General features: G+C 40.5%; 1 protein-coding gene across 3 annotated transcripts in view; it reads left to right on the top strand.

Annotated features, from left to right (window-relative positions):
- Positions 1-16,498, top strand: part of LOC144974859 (ectonucleoside triphosphate diphosphohydrolase 1-like) — a 67,499-nt gene that overhangs the window by 42,526 nt on the left and 8,475 nt on the right. For all 3 annotated transcript variants that reach the window (XM_078918249.1, XM_078918232.1, XM_078918240.1), the window contains exons 7-8: positions 3,725-3,868; positions 16,449-16,498. The exon at positions 16,449-16,498 is cut by the window's right edge and continues 99 nt beyond it. In XM_078918249.1, coding sequence (XP_078774375.1) covers positions 3,725-3,868; positions 16,449-16,498 — 194 coding nt within the window. The remainder of the gene's footprint in view (positions 1-3,724; positions 3,869-16,448) is intronic.

Genomic DNA, 16,498 nt, shown 5'->3' with positions numbered 1-16,498 from the left:
TTTCAACATAAATGTGTACAGACAACGAAGACAGAAAGGTAAAACGGCAGTCAAAATAAACACGGCAAAAATAGTAAATGAGCGAGAATGTCGCATTCATTACCAATATGAACTTAACTCAAGTCTATGGAAAATAAAGCAAAACAGCAATCCAAACAATGAATGGAAAGAGACGCAAGCGGCAATGAAATATGCGGGGGAAGAAAGTGCAGGCTCTATTAATACAACTAAGAACAAACCAAATCGAACGCCTAACATCGCTATTAACGATCTATCGCGGCAACAAAAAGAACTTAGGATCAGGATACAAAACACGAAAGACTCGGAAGAAATAATAAACCTGAAAACGGAACGAAACAAAATACTGCATTCAATTCGATCACTTACAATAAAACACAGAAACGAGGAATTAGACAAAAAAGTGGAAGACATAGAAAAGTCCAAAAATAACGCATCGTCTATGTTCAAAGCGACGAAATCTCTGAACCGAAAACCATTCGAGAACCCAAAACTACAGGATAAATTTGGCAAACAGACAACAAATCCCAACGATATCCTTGACATTGTAACTGACCACTTCCAGCAGAAATTTCACAAACAAGTCTCACAAATATCGCCCTTCTCAGGAAACCCTAGAGACCTAAACAACCGCATCACAACAACTGAAGTTAGAAATAGCATAAAGTGCCTAAACAATAACAGATCCCCAGGCGAAGATGAAATTCCCGCTGAATTGCTGAAATGCGGTACCCTCTCCCTGGATCTGAGCATTGCAAACATAATGAACAAAACATTCTCAACACACAAAGACTGGGACATAAACAGCGGTGTCCTAATTACAATACAAAAACCAGGAAAAACGAAAGGACCCGTAAACAACCTGCGCCCAATAACATTACTGAATACCATAAGAAAAACACTGTCAACTATTGTCCTCAACAGAATTAGACCGAAAATAGAAAAATATCTATCACATAGCCAAAGCGGGTTTCGCCAAGACCGAAGCACATCGGACGTTGTATGGACACATAAATGGTTGGCAGCAAAAGCACTCAAAGAAAACATATCCATAACAATAACCGGAATCGATATGTCCGCAGCCTTTGATACGATCGACAGAGGAAAACTTTTGGAGATATTAACAGACATAGTAGACGAAGACGAGCTCCGAATAATCCGATTTCTCCTCAGCAACACAAAGATACAACCAAGGATATACGAGGCCACAAAACAGACGCAGTTCGAAAGTAACATCGGGACCCCCCAACGAGATAGTCTGAGCCCGATTCTGTTCACAATATACTTAGAACACGCTCTGAAAGAAGTTCGAAAAGTCATTCCAAAACCAACGACTCATATTGAGAATGCAATCCCAAGAGAAATCGCCTATGCAGATGATGTAGATTTTATTGGATCAACACCAGCAAATATAGACATCATACAAAATACCCTCATGAAATATAACCTCCAAGTCAATGCCAATAAAACCGAATTTACAACAATATCGAGGAACAAAGAGGAATGGAAAAGAACAAAGAAAGTCGGCTCACTAATTGGAGACACCGAGGATGTACAAAGAAGAAAACAGCTATCAAACGCCGCACTCAGTAAACTCACCAATGTATGGATTAGTGGTGACAAAATAAAGAGAAAAACCAAACTGAAACTGTACCGTGCTCTTGTAAAACCGGTACTTCTGTATAACTGCGGCACTTGGGCGTTGACAAAATCCGAAGAAGAACATCTGGATGCCTTCCATCGCACACAGCTAAGAAGGGTACTGGACATCAAATACCCAAAAAAGATCTCAAATGAATCACTCTATAAGATCACAAAAGAAAGACCAATCTCCCTTGACATTTTACAACAACGATGGCAACTTTTCGGTCACATACTACGCAGGAACAAAAACATACCAGCTAACCAAGCCATGTCGGGATATTTCCAAAAACACGGGAACCTTTTCAGAGGAAGACCGATCACAGCACTCCCTGTGATCCTAAACAAAAACCTCACAACACTTGGACAAAGCATTAGTCTCATAACGGCAGGGGACCTTGAAAATCTGAGAACCCTAGCAGAGGACCGGCAATATTGGAGACACCTCACACAGGAAATACTGGAAACAGCCAAGGCGACCCGATCTTTCGGTCGAGACGCGAAAGGCATCTAAGTCAAGTCAAGTAAGTCAATCAGTATTTTACATGGACATTCAGAAGGGTGAAAATGAGCAAGGAAATATTGTCAGTTCTATCCGTCTTTTACACATCCAAAACGAATATAAACATGTGACTGGGATAAACAATCTGTTCTACAAAGCACATCCTCCTCAAGAGTGAAAAACAATAAAAAGATTTTAAAAGCTGGAATAAAGTAAGGGTAACGACAAGTTATTGCTGTCTGATTCACGCTACAACAACATTCCTTAATTACATTTACTTCAACTGTTTCCTCATGGTTTAATGATTATAGGATTTACATGGCGGTTATGTGGTCTTGAGGGTGTCTTGTTAGCTCAGTTGGTAGAGCACTCGCCCAAGGGGATCAAGATCGAACCCGGGTGCAGTCGGGGTTTTTTTCTGACCCCCTTGTCTACCTAGCAGTGAATAGGTAGCTGGGTTTGTTACATCTGGCGGAACGTACTTTGCGATAGACTAGCGTCCTATCCAAAGGGTAATTGCTATTGCAATTGCTATTGTCCGTTTCACGCTATAGAAACCGGAATAAACTCCGGCTCCATGGGCTTTATGGCTTCGAAGGACTACTTTTTAAAAATGTAGTCCTGTCTTATGATACTCGCCTACGGATAGGAAGATCCAATATTCGAGTACCGATCTGAGCGTCGCTTAGTTGAGTCATTGGAAAAGGCTCTTTTCATACATTCTCTCATTGTATCAGGGTGCAAAATGAGTTCCTGGTCGTTAACAGTGTAGGAAAAAAAATATTATACTGACTCACAAGGGCCATGTCTCGTCTTACATGTTAAATGCTGCTAATCGTGAGAGACCTCTTGTAAAGCTCTTTGAATACGTTTAGTTAATATATTGCTCTATATAAATGGTTATGTTTAAAGTTTAGATAAAAATGGCTTTTGCACTGAAAAATATGTTCAGCTTTCAAGTATTCTCGTTAACCATTGATTTTTATAGGTTCTTTGAAATGACGAACTGAACCAAACTTACAGATCGTAAAGCCAAAATATTGCCTTTGATGACTAGTTCAATACAACTACATCAAAGCCAAATTTTGGCCTAAGAGCGTATTGCTTGCATCAAAAGCATTCCTACTTTTTTGTATATCGGCATTTTCCGTTCCAGTTGTTTATTCGAGCTCTGCGGTAAGCGAAACATTCGATCGTCATCAATCGGGAGTTTAGGTGAGTGGATGCTGTGAACCCATTCCGTGATTCAAATGAGCTTATCCAGTGATGGGATCGATTTACTGTTTTATATTTTTGAAACCTTTGAAACTTCAAAGTTCTCTAAAAATTCTGATCGTGACACCTCTGAAATAAACTATAAAATTAAAAATGAGGATGAAGGCGTGTGTAATTAGGAACATAAATAACGCTATGAACGCTATCCGTTTAGGTAAAGACTAGCGTTCTATCCAAATGATTGAAAGCAATTGTCAGTGTCTGTTTCAGAAATCCGGATGAACTCTGGCTCCATGAGTCTAATATCTCTATTTTTTTCATAAACAAATTCATTTCTTTTTATTTCAGGAGACAATAAGACTGTATCTATGGAGCAAGGAGGTTCAACAAATGTGTTAGGAGACGGTAATGCGGCAAGGTGTGGAGATATTTTGTACGAAATCCTGAAACCAGCGGAAGGCATAGAATGCCAGCCAAAACCTTGTGCCATCCGTGAGTTTTATGAATAGATATGACATTTAAAACAAGATTATCTACACACACCATTCGGAGGCAGTGTAATTATTAATCATCTCATCTCACATCACCAAAGTTTCAAAGTTTAATTAATATTAGGCTTTCGTCAATAATTCATACAATTTGATGACAACAAACATGAAAGTGAGAAAGAAAAACGATAAATGGAACCATTCTACTGACCAATACAGTCGTAGAGGAGACATGAGAGATGACTTTGGAGTGAAGGCCTTTCATCCAGATATGCCCTCAGCTTTCCTCATGAGTGTTTGTCTGTCCATCCTTGTCCATTCTTTTGCTTTATCCATCCAGCACTTCTTCTGCCTCCCTCCAATGTCCCTTGCATAATGGTTTTTGCCAATGTCTCATGGCGAGAAACGTGACCAAAAACAAGACAATTGTCTTCTTTTGACTATAGTCTGAAGAGATTCCTGGGGTCTTGTTATTATAGAGACAACAAGAGATGAAGTGAGTAGGAAAGTGTCAGAAGCCAGAGAATAACATTTTTTTTCGCGGTGATGGAGATTTGAATCCGCGACCTTACTGGTACAACTCCGCCTGATAGAGACACCTCTTATCTAAACTCTTCATTCGATCCATGGTCTGTCCAGTTGATGCTCGAAATGCGCCTATAGCATTTGGTTTCAATGATTGTATCCTTTTTAATTTAATGAGGTTAATGTCCAATTTTCACAATCATATAAGAGGATTGATGTTACAAGTGCCTTATACAAGAACTAAGAAAAACTGCAGTGCCCTCCGTACTTAAGTCACAACAAGATCTTGACAGCCCGTGACCAATGGAAGCAATTAACAACATGGATGGAGAGATCAGCTATACTCATCGAAGTTTAAAAAACTATGTGCTGAATCGCACAATTCTCAGCAAACGCCATTCAGACAGCGAGGCTTACTTCTACTATATAAATTAAGTTTGGATAATTGGTAAATTGTTCTTTAAGATCGGTATGATAGTGTTAAAGTTGTGAACGTGCAATAAATTGCTCGATAATACAAAGATGTCTTATTTATATGAGATAGAAAAACTTAAGTTTAACATTGACTTAAAGAGGGCGGGAGGTAATTGAGTGGTTAAGGCATTGAACCCGGGAGGTTCCGGGTCGAGCCCTGCTTCAGACACTCCCCTTTATCATTAAACGCCAATTTGCTCACTTTGGGATCTCAAAGCATTTAGCAAGATAAAAATTTACTCTGTGATTGTAACTCTCACTGGATAATTTGATTACAATTTTATAGCTAGTCCTACTTAGCTGTATTAAACGGGCAAGCTGTCTCCTACTTCGTCAAAATTGGACGCAGGATTCATAAAGATGTTAAGCGTTCCATTGCTAAATAGCTATCCATAACTACGGTTACAAATATAACCAATATTAAACATCCCACGGGTGTTATCATTTGTTTAGAAAAAAAAATAGAATCCTGATCCATTTTAAATGAAACGTGTCGCGGGTTCGTGAGCATAAAGTATGTAAATATTTATAAGATGCGCTGAAATCGACGGGTACTTATTTGCAGATCTGATAACCCAAATTGTTATGTGATTATTGTAGTAATAGGAATATTCTCAATGCTACACAAAATATCATCCATTACAACAATGTTAAATAAAGTCCATAATTGGCTTCAACAGTCGTGACGTAATGATGCATAGTAACATAGTAACTGGTACTAAACTATCGGGAAAATGGCGGACGCCCTTATGAAATACTTCTCCGACGAGCGTAAAAGTGTATCCAGATGAGCAAAACATTATAAATCTGATCATGATTTGACTTTTATAAACTCTGATCACATGACATGTGAAAATGTTCTAGCCAGCATGAAGAATAAAAAGTACCGATTTTCTTTGTTTAGAACCCTAGCTGCTGGTTGCTGGGCGGACGTAACATCAGACTATTGAATCCATTTGCATTCGGTTTTATAAGCCTGCAAATATGTGCACATCTGCTGAAATCCAAAATGTCGGCTACATCTAAACTTTTCCATCATTTACTCGTTCAAGTCTATGTTTACACATTGCGAATAGAACCCCGACTGCTATGTTTTGTGTCTATCTATACAATTGTCAAAATGGGACCCACCGTCTCAAAACGGGATTTCAGAATGACACAGACGCCAACTAGTGATTTTAAAGTAAAAACTTCGGGTTTTAGTTTTATTCACTGTAAACTAATATATTATCTGCTGTTCTCAATAGGGAACAAACGCGTTATGTAAAAATACCGGTTCCAATCTCATGGGAAGTGTAAAACCACTCTTCCAGAGGACTGGATAGATACCCTGAGAAATTGATCTTTTGGTTCTAGTCTAAATATCTGCTGGTCGTCAATAAAGATAATCCATTCTCACTATTTTACGTCCCGTAGTCTTAAGAATCTGTCTATGCATTCTGTTACAAAAATAGTTATGCCGCATTAGGATTTAATATGCAACCAATTCATTATTAGTTCTCCAAAGTACTGGTTGCAAACACTTCCAAGGAGTTTGGAACCGGAAGAGTAGATGCTGTAACGTCAGGACTTCTCTGCCTTTTAAAACTTAACTCAGGCTTTATAATTATGGCTAAAAATTAAATTTTCATTATCCAAAGCTCTCGGACACATTGCCATTTTCATATGATGGGTCAAAATTAACATTGAATGTCAGTATCTAGTTGAAAAAGTATGTTATCGATGTACTAAAAGTTACAAAGAACACTTACTTTAAGGTTTTAAAAAGTCTATTAACTCAATCAATACGATGCGATACTATATCAGTCTATCGATCTATTTATCTCTCTATTCATTTATACATATTACAATGTTATTGTTAGTTAGCTGTATAAAACGGGCTAGCTGTCTCGTATTTCGTCAAAATTGGATGCAAGATTCATAAAGATGTTAAGCGTTCCATTGCAAAATACGAGTAGCTATCCATAACTACGGTTACAGATATAACCAAAATTAAACAACCCACAGATTTTATCAAGTGTTTTGAAAAACTATAATTATGGAATCTGATCCATTTTATATGAAGCGTGTCGTGGGCTCATTAGCATAAAGTTTAAAGCAATTCATATCTATCTATCTATCTATCTATCTATCTATCTATCTATCTATCTATCTATCTATCTATCTATCTATCTATCTATCTATCTATCTATCTATCTATCTTCTATCTATCTATCTATCTATCTATCTATCTATCTATCTATCTATCTATCTATCCTATGCATCTATCCATCTATTTATCTGTGGCCCTGTCTATCTGTCCCTCTCTTTACTCTCTAATTCACAGACACAAAACATTCAAGGGTGCATACACATAGAGTCCATTGGGTACATAAGTACTAATATCGAAGGACAGAACGTAACAGGTAGGCTATCTTCACAGCAATGGTTCTCAAGCAGAAAATCTATCGTTGTAAAACATACATGGAGGGATAATACACTAAGGGAATGAGGGAGGGAGAGAAAAAAAATGAGGGGGGAGGGGGGGGGGTGGTGGCGAGGATATTCCGTAGTTAAAGATGTCTTTGATGAGGACTCTTGAGAGGTCAAAATCCTTGAGTATAAACAATTTATCGCAGGTCAGAGCGTAGGTGTTTTGGGTTGAGTAATGCTTCGTTTACTTACCAGGTAGCTGACGTTATTACTAATACTACTACTTAGATTACTAACCTATTATTGACACGAGACTCTTTCTGGATCACCGGCATGAATGGTATTAGCCGTACTCTGAAAAACATACATTTTTTCATTTTGGCAAGGAAACCTTTCTTTAAACCTTCATTTTGTTGAAAAGTCACAAATCACATACTTTCTTTTCTATCTAAAACCAGAGTATTTATATAGCACAATATCCACTAAACGTGCTCAAAGCGCTTTACAATGGGTCCCTGACCAACAGCAACGCTTAACACGTAGGACGAGACATGACGCCTATTAGGCGATATTACAATTCTTTCCGAGGAGACAAACTTTTAACGGTCGGGTACTCATTTACACGTGTACGGTGAAGATGTGAGTAAAGAATCTTTTCCAAGGACTCAAATATGTGCCGACAAGGCTCGAACCCAGGACCTTCCGATCCGAAAGCGAGTGTCATACCACAAGGCCTTAATATAACCGCATTAAACTTTCTATTCTTCTATCTTACGTTTGAGAATTTTTTGACAGGTTGGAAGTCATGTTAATCCATAGATATTTGAAGTAAATATTTCTCGTAAAATGAAAATTTGGTTGTTTTTCATTTGTCGGAGTACCCCAGTAAGTAAGGTAGTACATACATATGATTTTCTCCAAGTCCTGCAATCGAGCAGAGAATATTAGGAGCGGTGTGCCGTTTGTCTCGTAACATGGAGGTATCGAATTTGGCACTATTCCAGTGCAACAAACAGTGGTTCTAATCACAAAAAGTAAAAATTCTTTCAGAAACATAAAAAGGCTACAACCCCCCCCCCCCCAAAAAAAAAACAAACAAACAAACAAACCAAAAAACAAAACAAAACCAAAAAAACCCCCACATATATTCAGAATAACAAAAGAATATAACAGAAAACAGAACAATGCAAAAAGGAAAAAAAAACCCAAACCAAACCAAACCAAAATCAGACAACACAAAAACAACAAAACAAAAACAAAACAAAACACCAAAACAACAACAACAATAAAAAGCAAACAACTAAACAACCTATCCTTAACACCCCCCCCCCCCCCCCCACACACACACAATTTAACCTGATAACTACTATACTCTTGAAAAACTCTTATTAAAAAAAAAGATCTACAAATAACGATCGATTTAAATGACCTTCGTCTTTGCAAAAACTCCCAAACCTGGGACCTCGTGAGGTGCGTTTTAGGCAACAACCAATACTATGTGTAACATTGAACGTTAGGGGGCAGCGTGGCCTAGTTCTGTGGCCATGAGCAAGTCACCTCGCCCTAGATCACTTTGCGGCGATGCACTGCGGCTAACGCCTGGGTCATTCCAGTCTTCCCTTGGAATAGACCGTAAAGATATATTTCCCCTTGGGGATGAATAAAGTAATTTCATTTAATTTTTTTATTTATTTATTGTCTGGCTAATAATGATATGATTTAGTGATAACTAATCACCAAAATGGCTGTCTAAAAACAATACCAAAGAGCTGAGCAGATACGTCAACTTCGTTCCTTCTATAAGTTTTGCGAAAAATGTAATTTTAAGCATCAGATTTACCTCAATTAAATACCGTTTCGAAGCGATTGGTCGCATTTCTATACAGCTGCTGGACTTTGCCAAGGCCTTCGACAAGTTTCCTCACCATCGGCTAATCCAGAAACTGTATGATGTTGGCATCAGGAACAGAACCTTACAATGAATGGATTGCAGCGTTTCTTGACAATCGCACCCAACAAGTTCTTGTCGACGGCGAGACTTCCATTATCGGGATGGTGACATCAGGTGTACGTCCTTGGGCCGACCCTATTTTTGGTGTACATAAATGATCTTCCACGGGGTAAAAGGCCAAAGATGCGCCTCTTTGCTGACGACACAGCATTATATAATCAGATAAGAACAACAGATGACTGCAAATCACTAAATGACGATCTAGCTAAACTACAAGGGTGGGAAACAATTAATCCAGAAGAAAGCACCGATTACATTTAAATACCAACTTCATGGTCAAAACCTGGAACATGTATAGACAGCAAAATACCTTGGCATTGAGTTTGCCAAAAACCTTAAATAGAACGACCACATATGTCACCTGGCTTCAAATGCAAATCGAATAAGCTCTTACATCACCTGCAGTTTAAAATGATGCCCAATCTCAACTCAAACTCTTGCTTTTAAACTTTTGTTAGACCAATTTTGAAGTATGGAAGCTCAATTTAGGACCCATACACAAAGAAAACCATCAACACTTTAGAAAATATCCAAAGAAAAACAGCAAGACGCATCACAAACATATTCGATCCTTTCTCAAGTGCATCTGAAATAACACAATGGATTGGCCTTGAACCTCTGGAAAAGAGAAGGAGATAGATAAACTTAAATTGTTCCACAAGATCTACTTACTACAAAAATTCGTGCCTTAAACTTCCAAACGACATCAAAGATATCGGCAGAAGAACACCGAGGGGACACATATCAGGAGTAACCATCCCAACATCAAAAACAGACGCCCACCTGTATTCGTTTTTCCCTTCCATTGCTGGACTGTGGAATAGCCTCCCATCTGAAGTGGCTGAAAACGGTTGCCAACAAACATGCCATCACGCGGTTGCTAGAGTTCACATCGTGACTTTTAAAAAAAAATTAATCTAGGTCTATGTACTTTTTATTAGTATTATGTGCAGAGTTTTAACAAGTTTACAATGTAAAACCCTACAAACTGTGGAGTGATCCTCGACAATATTGGAGGTTTCCACAAGAAGAAGAAGAAGAAGAATAAGGAAGAAGCTCTAATACCTAAGGTCTGAACATGGTATTATGTCAGAATGAATACGGTGGAAACAATGACATCTTAGTTTTTGTTACTTTAAGAAACTATATCCGTAGAAGGAACGAAATTGGCATCACTCCGCTCTTTCTTTTTAGACAGCCATTTTGATGATTAGTTCTCACTAGCTTCTACCAATCAAACTACAAAAGTTCAAGGTTACACACAGAGTTTATTGTGTTGGTACGTTACATCCGACAGGCGGAAGTTGTGAGTATTTCACCTAGATGTATATCATCTATAGTACTCAATGTAACAGGTTCGTTTAAATAATGTTATTCTGGTCTGGTGGTTTTCACTTTATTTCCAATTCTTAGCATCTAAATTAACCCCGACATAATACCGTTTTGAGGCGATGGGTCACATTTGTTCGTGGATCCTTCGCGTGTTCTTTTTAATCTGGTATTAATTCACGGCTTCCTACATACGACAATCTCTCAAGATAAAAGCGTTCGGAGAACAGAATTGATTTATAAACAGGAAAGCCATCCATATTGCAACTTTCAACATACCCCGGTGACTTCTGACTTTTTCAAGAAATTTCAGTGCCAACGAATAACGGGATATTCAGAGATTGTGTGGGCGGGCGGCTATTTTAAAAAATAACATTACTACTTAATTAAGATAGAGAAAAACGTCTTTTAAAGATACCGGGAATTTTTTGTAAAAATCAAAGGAAAATTCCTTGAACCATTGCAGTAACGAATTGATAATCCAAGGTACGATGGAGTTAGTCCGTACGTATGGGAGTCGTTAACGAAAAGAAAAATGCGTTTCGTGTACTCTTAACCTTTAATTAGAGCAAATCAAAATAATGTTCTCAAGGTTGTCCTTATTTACATTGTGAGCATTTGGCCATCATTCAGTAAGGATTCCGATGGTTACAGGTTTACAATAATACGCATTACGAAGAAATTTACTTATGTCATGACACGCAATTGTAAATATGTTTGATGGTGCCAAAAACAATGGAAGCTAAAATGCTCTTAATGAGGGAAAACTTGGCTATCAATTACTTTTAAAGAATTACAACACGCCCCAATAAGATATGCTGCAATCAGCTGAAAAGAGTATTTCTTTTGAACAATAGAGCCGATGTTATCCCGGTTTCTGTAACGTGGATAAAACTCAGAAAAAGTGTTGAGCGGGAACTTTATCAATAATGATGAGAAATAAAGAGTATGGAGAAGTGCCAGTCTCTCTCTCTCTCTCTCTCTCTCTCTCTCTCTCTCTCTCTCTCTCTCTCTCTCTCTCTTTCTATCTCTAACCCAGGCCGAGTATACCCTCATAAGTTGAATCTCGAGTTTGGCTCCGACACCCATTTACAGCTGTGTGGATAGAAGGGTGTAGTTTGATTTTTTAAACAACCCACGCTCAACTTGGAACCGATACCGGACTCTTTGTGTACGGCTATGTGATATAGTCTAATAACACTCGCCTTCGGATCGGAAGGTCCTGGGTTCGAGTCACGCATAGTTGTGGACGTAGAAAAGGCTCTTTAGTCACATTCTCTCATCGTACTAAAGTGTAAAATGAGGACCTGACCGTTACAGCGTTGTCTTTGTCGGAAAAAATTGTAATATCACATACCAGGCGTCATGTTTCGTCCTACACGTGAAGAGTTGCCGTTTGCTAGGGACCCCTCTGTAAAGCGCTTTGAGCACGTCAAGTGGATAATGCTCTATATAAAAGCTCAAGTTATTTTTTAAATTTCCTGAAATGAAAGCTTACCATTTGTTTCTAAACCACATCGAATCCGGTCCTGCTGAATACCGAAATCCACCGAAAACTACCGAAATCTACCGAACAATCCACTCCAGTGGGGAGTGAACCAGAGACTATGGGATGTGGACACCATGTGTGTGTGTGTGTGGGGGGGGGGGTGAACAGACACAATGGGAAGTACCAACCAGTGGGGATTGAGCCAAATAATATAGGAGGTGGGCACCAGTGGGCAGTGAATCAGATACTATGGGAGGTGGGCACCAGTGGGGAGTAAACCCAGAAATATGTAAGGTGGGCACCAGTAGGGAGTCAAGCTTGGACTATGAGAGGTGGGCAAAAGTGGGGAGTGAATCAAAGATTATAGGAACAGGGCACCAGTGGGGATTAAACTGGATACTATGGGAGGGGGTACCAGTGGGGAGTGAACCCAGAACTGTGTGAGGTGGACATCAATGAGGAGTGCACCTGAGACCATGGGAACAGGGCACCCGTGGGGATTGAACTGGAGACTATGGGAGGTACCAGTGGAGGAGTGAACCCAGAACTGTGTGAAGTGGACACCAAGGGGGAGAGAATCAGAGACTATGGGGCAGGGCACCAGTGGGGATTGAACTGGAGGCTGAGGAAGAAGACACCCATTGGAGAGTTAACCCGCAATAACTAGGGTGGACAAAAGTTGGGACAAAGGGAGGCCGACACCAGATATGATTGAACCTGGGACAAGGGAAGGTGGACACAAGTGGATAGTAAACTTGGGATCAAAAATGGAAGCCGGATACCAATGAGGAGTGAACCCGAGACTCAGAGATATGGATAAAAGTGAATATTGAATGAACCCGGTTCTATGGGAAGTAGGCATCAATGAGGATTGAACCCTGAACTGTGTGAAGTGGACACCAGTGGAGAGTGAACCCGGAACAATGGGAATTGCCACCAACGAGGAATGATCAAAGGACTATATGATGAGATACAAGTGGTGTGAGACTGTGAGATGTAGACACGACTAAGGAGTGAATCAAAGGATCCACCCAGTGAAGAGTAACCCCAAATCAAAGTGGGGTGTCACAAGCGGGGATTGAACCCCCGTACCACTGGAGGTAGATACAAGTGGGGAATAAACCTGGGACTGTGAGATATGGACACTATTGGGGACTGAACCCAGGGATAAAGGAAAAAGACATTTAGTGGAAAGTGAACCCGAGATACCGGTGAGGAGTGAAACTGGAACAATATGTCTAAATGCTGTAATCTTGGCCATTCAATTTTCATAGTCGTGGGCTCGTTTCCCACTGGTGACCATTTCAGGTAGTCTATGAATTACTTTTCAATGGTGTCCATATCTCATTTGTCCCGGGTTTAAACTCTATTGGTGTCTATCTTTTATAGTCCCGGGTTAGCTCCCCTACCGATGTCCACCAATCAGTGAGTGTTCCGGGTTCCTTTCCCACTGGTGTCCACCTCTAACAGTTCTGGGTTCACACCCCACTGGTGCCCTCCTCCCATGGTCACTGGTTCGCTCCCCATTGGTGCCCACCTCCCAATGTCTCTGGTTCACTCCCGAAATAATGATGATAATAATGATGATGATGATGATGATGATGATGATGAAGATGATGATGATGATGATAATAAAAGTTATTATTATAATATTATTTATGGATATGTTGATGGTAGCATATATTTGCTATTTAAATATAGGCAAGTCCTTATGCTTGTCCATGTTATTTAACTCGTGAAGCCGAGTCTATTGGGGTTCTTTTTATCATAATATAAATAAAATCATTCACCATAATAAATGGGCTCACCAGCCGCTTACGATTTGCTGAAGCAAGACTTAGTTGGCTGTTTAATCGTTTTATAAATTCCTTTTAATTTTAACCACCGCCCCCCCCCCCCCCATCCTGTCCATAGTAGTTGTTGGATGATAAAGAAAACGAATCTCAAAATTACAGACCTGTTACTTTAATGTGTATTTTATGAAAAAATATGGAATCCATTCTCAACGTTTTTATTGACCAAGGGGAGGACCGAAATGTGCACATTATCTGTATTTGTTAATTAGATTAAAGCTTCCATCCCGTTTGACTATTATATATTTCTTCAAACTTCAAGCAGCAACAATTGTGTTTTATCAAAACGATGACAATTCCTTCCTTATTATGCCCCTTGGCTCCTGGCAGAGCATAGGGCCTCAACAGCACTCTTCCATCTTCTTCTGTCCTTGGCACTGACCTTTGCCTCACTCCAAGTAAGATTGGAGACGCACAAGCCTTGGTGAAGGCTTCTCCTCCAAGTCTGTTTTGGACGACCCCGTTTCCTCTTGCCTTGTGGGTTCCATTCGAGAGCCTGCTTGGTTATATTACAGGACTCTTTCCGCAGGGAATGGCCTAACCATCGCCACTTTATCATCATTCCTATGTTCTGGCAATGAATCCAGTCTTGTAGAATTTTACCTACTGACAGAAATTTGTGACAGGGATGGACTCTTTGTGTTGAGTGAATGAGAATAAGGACCTTCGAGACCAATGCCTTTTGTTATCTTCTTCTCTTGTCCTCATCCCGCAGTGGGTATGGACCACCGATGAAACTTTTTCCATCTTCTTCTGTCGTTGACCAGTCTTTCCATCTCCTGCTAGTGCATCACAGACCTCTCCAGCTCTACCAGAAAGTAGCTCCTCTATGTTGACATGTCTTCATTTTTTTCTCTAACCGGAACTATTATTAAGTGATAACAGTGCGGCTATGTGGTCTAGTGGTATGACACTCACTTTCGGATCGGAAGGTCCTGGGTTCGAGCCTCGCTCGACGAATAGTTTAGTCCTTGGAAAAGACTCTTTACTCACATCTTCACCTACTCAGGTTAAATGAAACGTACAGCGTTGTCTTTGTCCGAAAAATTGTAATATCGCCTAACAGGCGTCATGTATCGTCCTACATGTTAAATGTTGCTGTTGACCAGGGACCCCTTGTAAAGCGCTTTGAGCACGTTAAGTGGATATTGCGCTATATAAAAGCTCAATATTAAAAGCTCAATATTAAATAATGACATGACATAAACTCGTCAAATATCTTACGTCATTGAATGCAAAAGTCATTTTAGTGCTCTCATCCCGTAGTCTTTGGTTCAATCCCCATTGGTGCCCACCTCCTAGAGTATCTAGTTCAATCCCCACTGGTACCCTGCTCCTATCGTCTCTGGTTCACTCCCCCTGGTGTCCACCTCACAAAGTTCTGGTTTCACTCTCCACTGGTACCAATCTCCCATTCTGGTTCACTCCTCACCGGTGCACACATCCCATAGTCTCTGTTTCAACCACCACTGGTGCTCTCATCCCGTAGTCTCTGGTTCATTCCTTCTTGTTCCCACCTCCCATTGTCTTTTGTTCACTCGTACTCCCCATTGGTGCTCGCCTCCCATAATATCTGGATTACTCCTCACTGGTCCCCACCTCTCATGGTCTCTGGTTCGCTCCCCACTAGTGTCAACCTTTCATAATCTCTGGTTCAATCCCCACCGGTGCTCTCAACCAATAGTCTCTGGTTCACTCCCCACTGGTGTCCAGCTCTCAGAGTCTCTGGTTCACTCCCTAATGGTGCCACCTCCTAGAGCATCGTGTTCAATCCCCACTGGTGCCCACCTCCCATGGTCTCTGATTCACTCCCCACTAGTGCTCACCTCCAATAGTCTCCGGTTCACTCCCCACTGGTGCCCACCTCCCATAGTCTCTGGTTCAATCCCTACTGGTTCTCTCATCCCATACTCTGGTTCACTCCACAAAGAAGTGGATTTCGGTAGATTTCGGTATTCAGCAGTACCCGTTAAATCGCTATTACCACTGTCGGGTTCAGATATATTCAACTATACCTTTATCATTTCTTTCCGGGGCAGGTTTATAAGCCAGCCATCGGTAATGGCACATGTCATGCCACCCAGGCCTTCACATCACACACTCACTCAATCCTCTTCGGGCCTGCTGCACGAGGCGATGCAAGGGATATCCACCTGGCCCTGTCAGCAGCTATTATTGGAGCCATTTCGAGGGACAGACATCTCTGTTTTAGGTCCCTCTCGGTGGTACGAATCCAAGTCTACTCGGAGCGGCCTTGCTTCCTCGTTCCTTAGGGTGTCCATCGCAGAGCCTTTCTTATCAGTGCTTCATCAGGTCTGCGACAGACATGCCCCAACCATTGTCATCTTCTCCTTTTAATGAGACTCTCCAGAGACTCTGGTTCACTCCCCATTGGAGTGAATTTCGGTTGATTTCGGTATTCAGCAGTACCCGTCAAATCGCTATTACCACCGCTCAGGAACTCATCCATACATTTATCATTTCTTTCCAGGGCAGGTTTACCAACCAGCCATCGGTAATGGCACATTTTATGCCACCCAG

Source organism: Berghia stephanieae, chromosome 1 (genome assembly GCF_034508935.2).
Source record: "Berghia stephanieae isolate SIO BIC M18660-M18661 chromosome 1, UCSD_Bste_1.3, whole genome shotgun sequence".
Classification (NCBI taxonomy): domain Eukaryota; kingdom Metazoa; phylum Mollusca; class Gastropoda; order Nudibranchia; family Aeolidiidae; genus Berghia; species Berghia stephanieae.
This window is presented reverse-complemented; position numbering and strand designations above follow the sequence as displayed.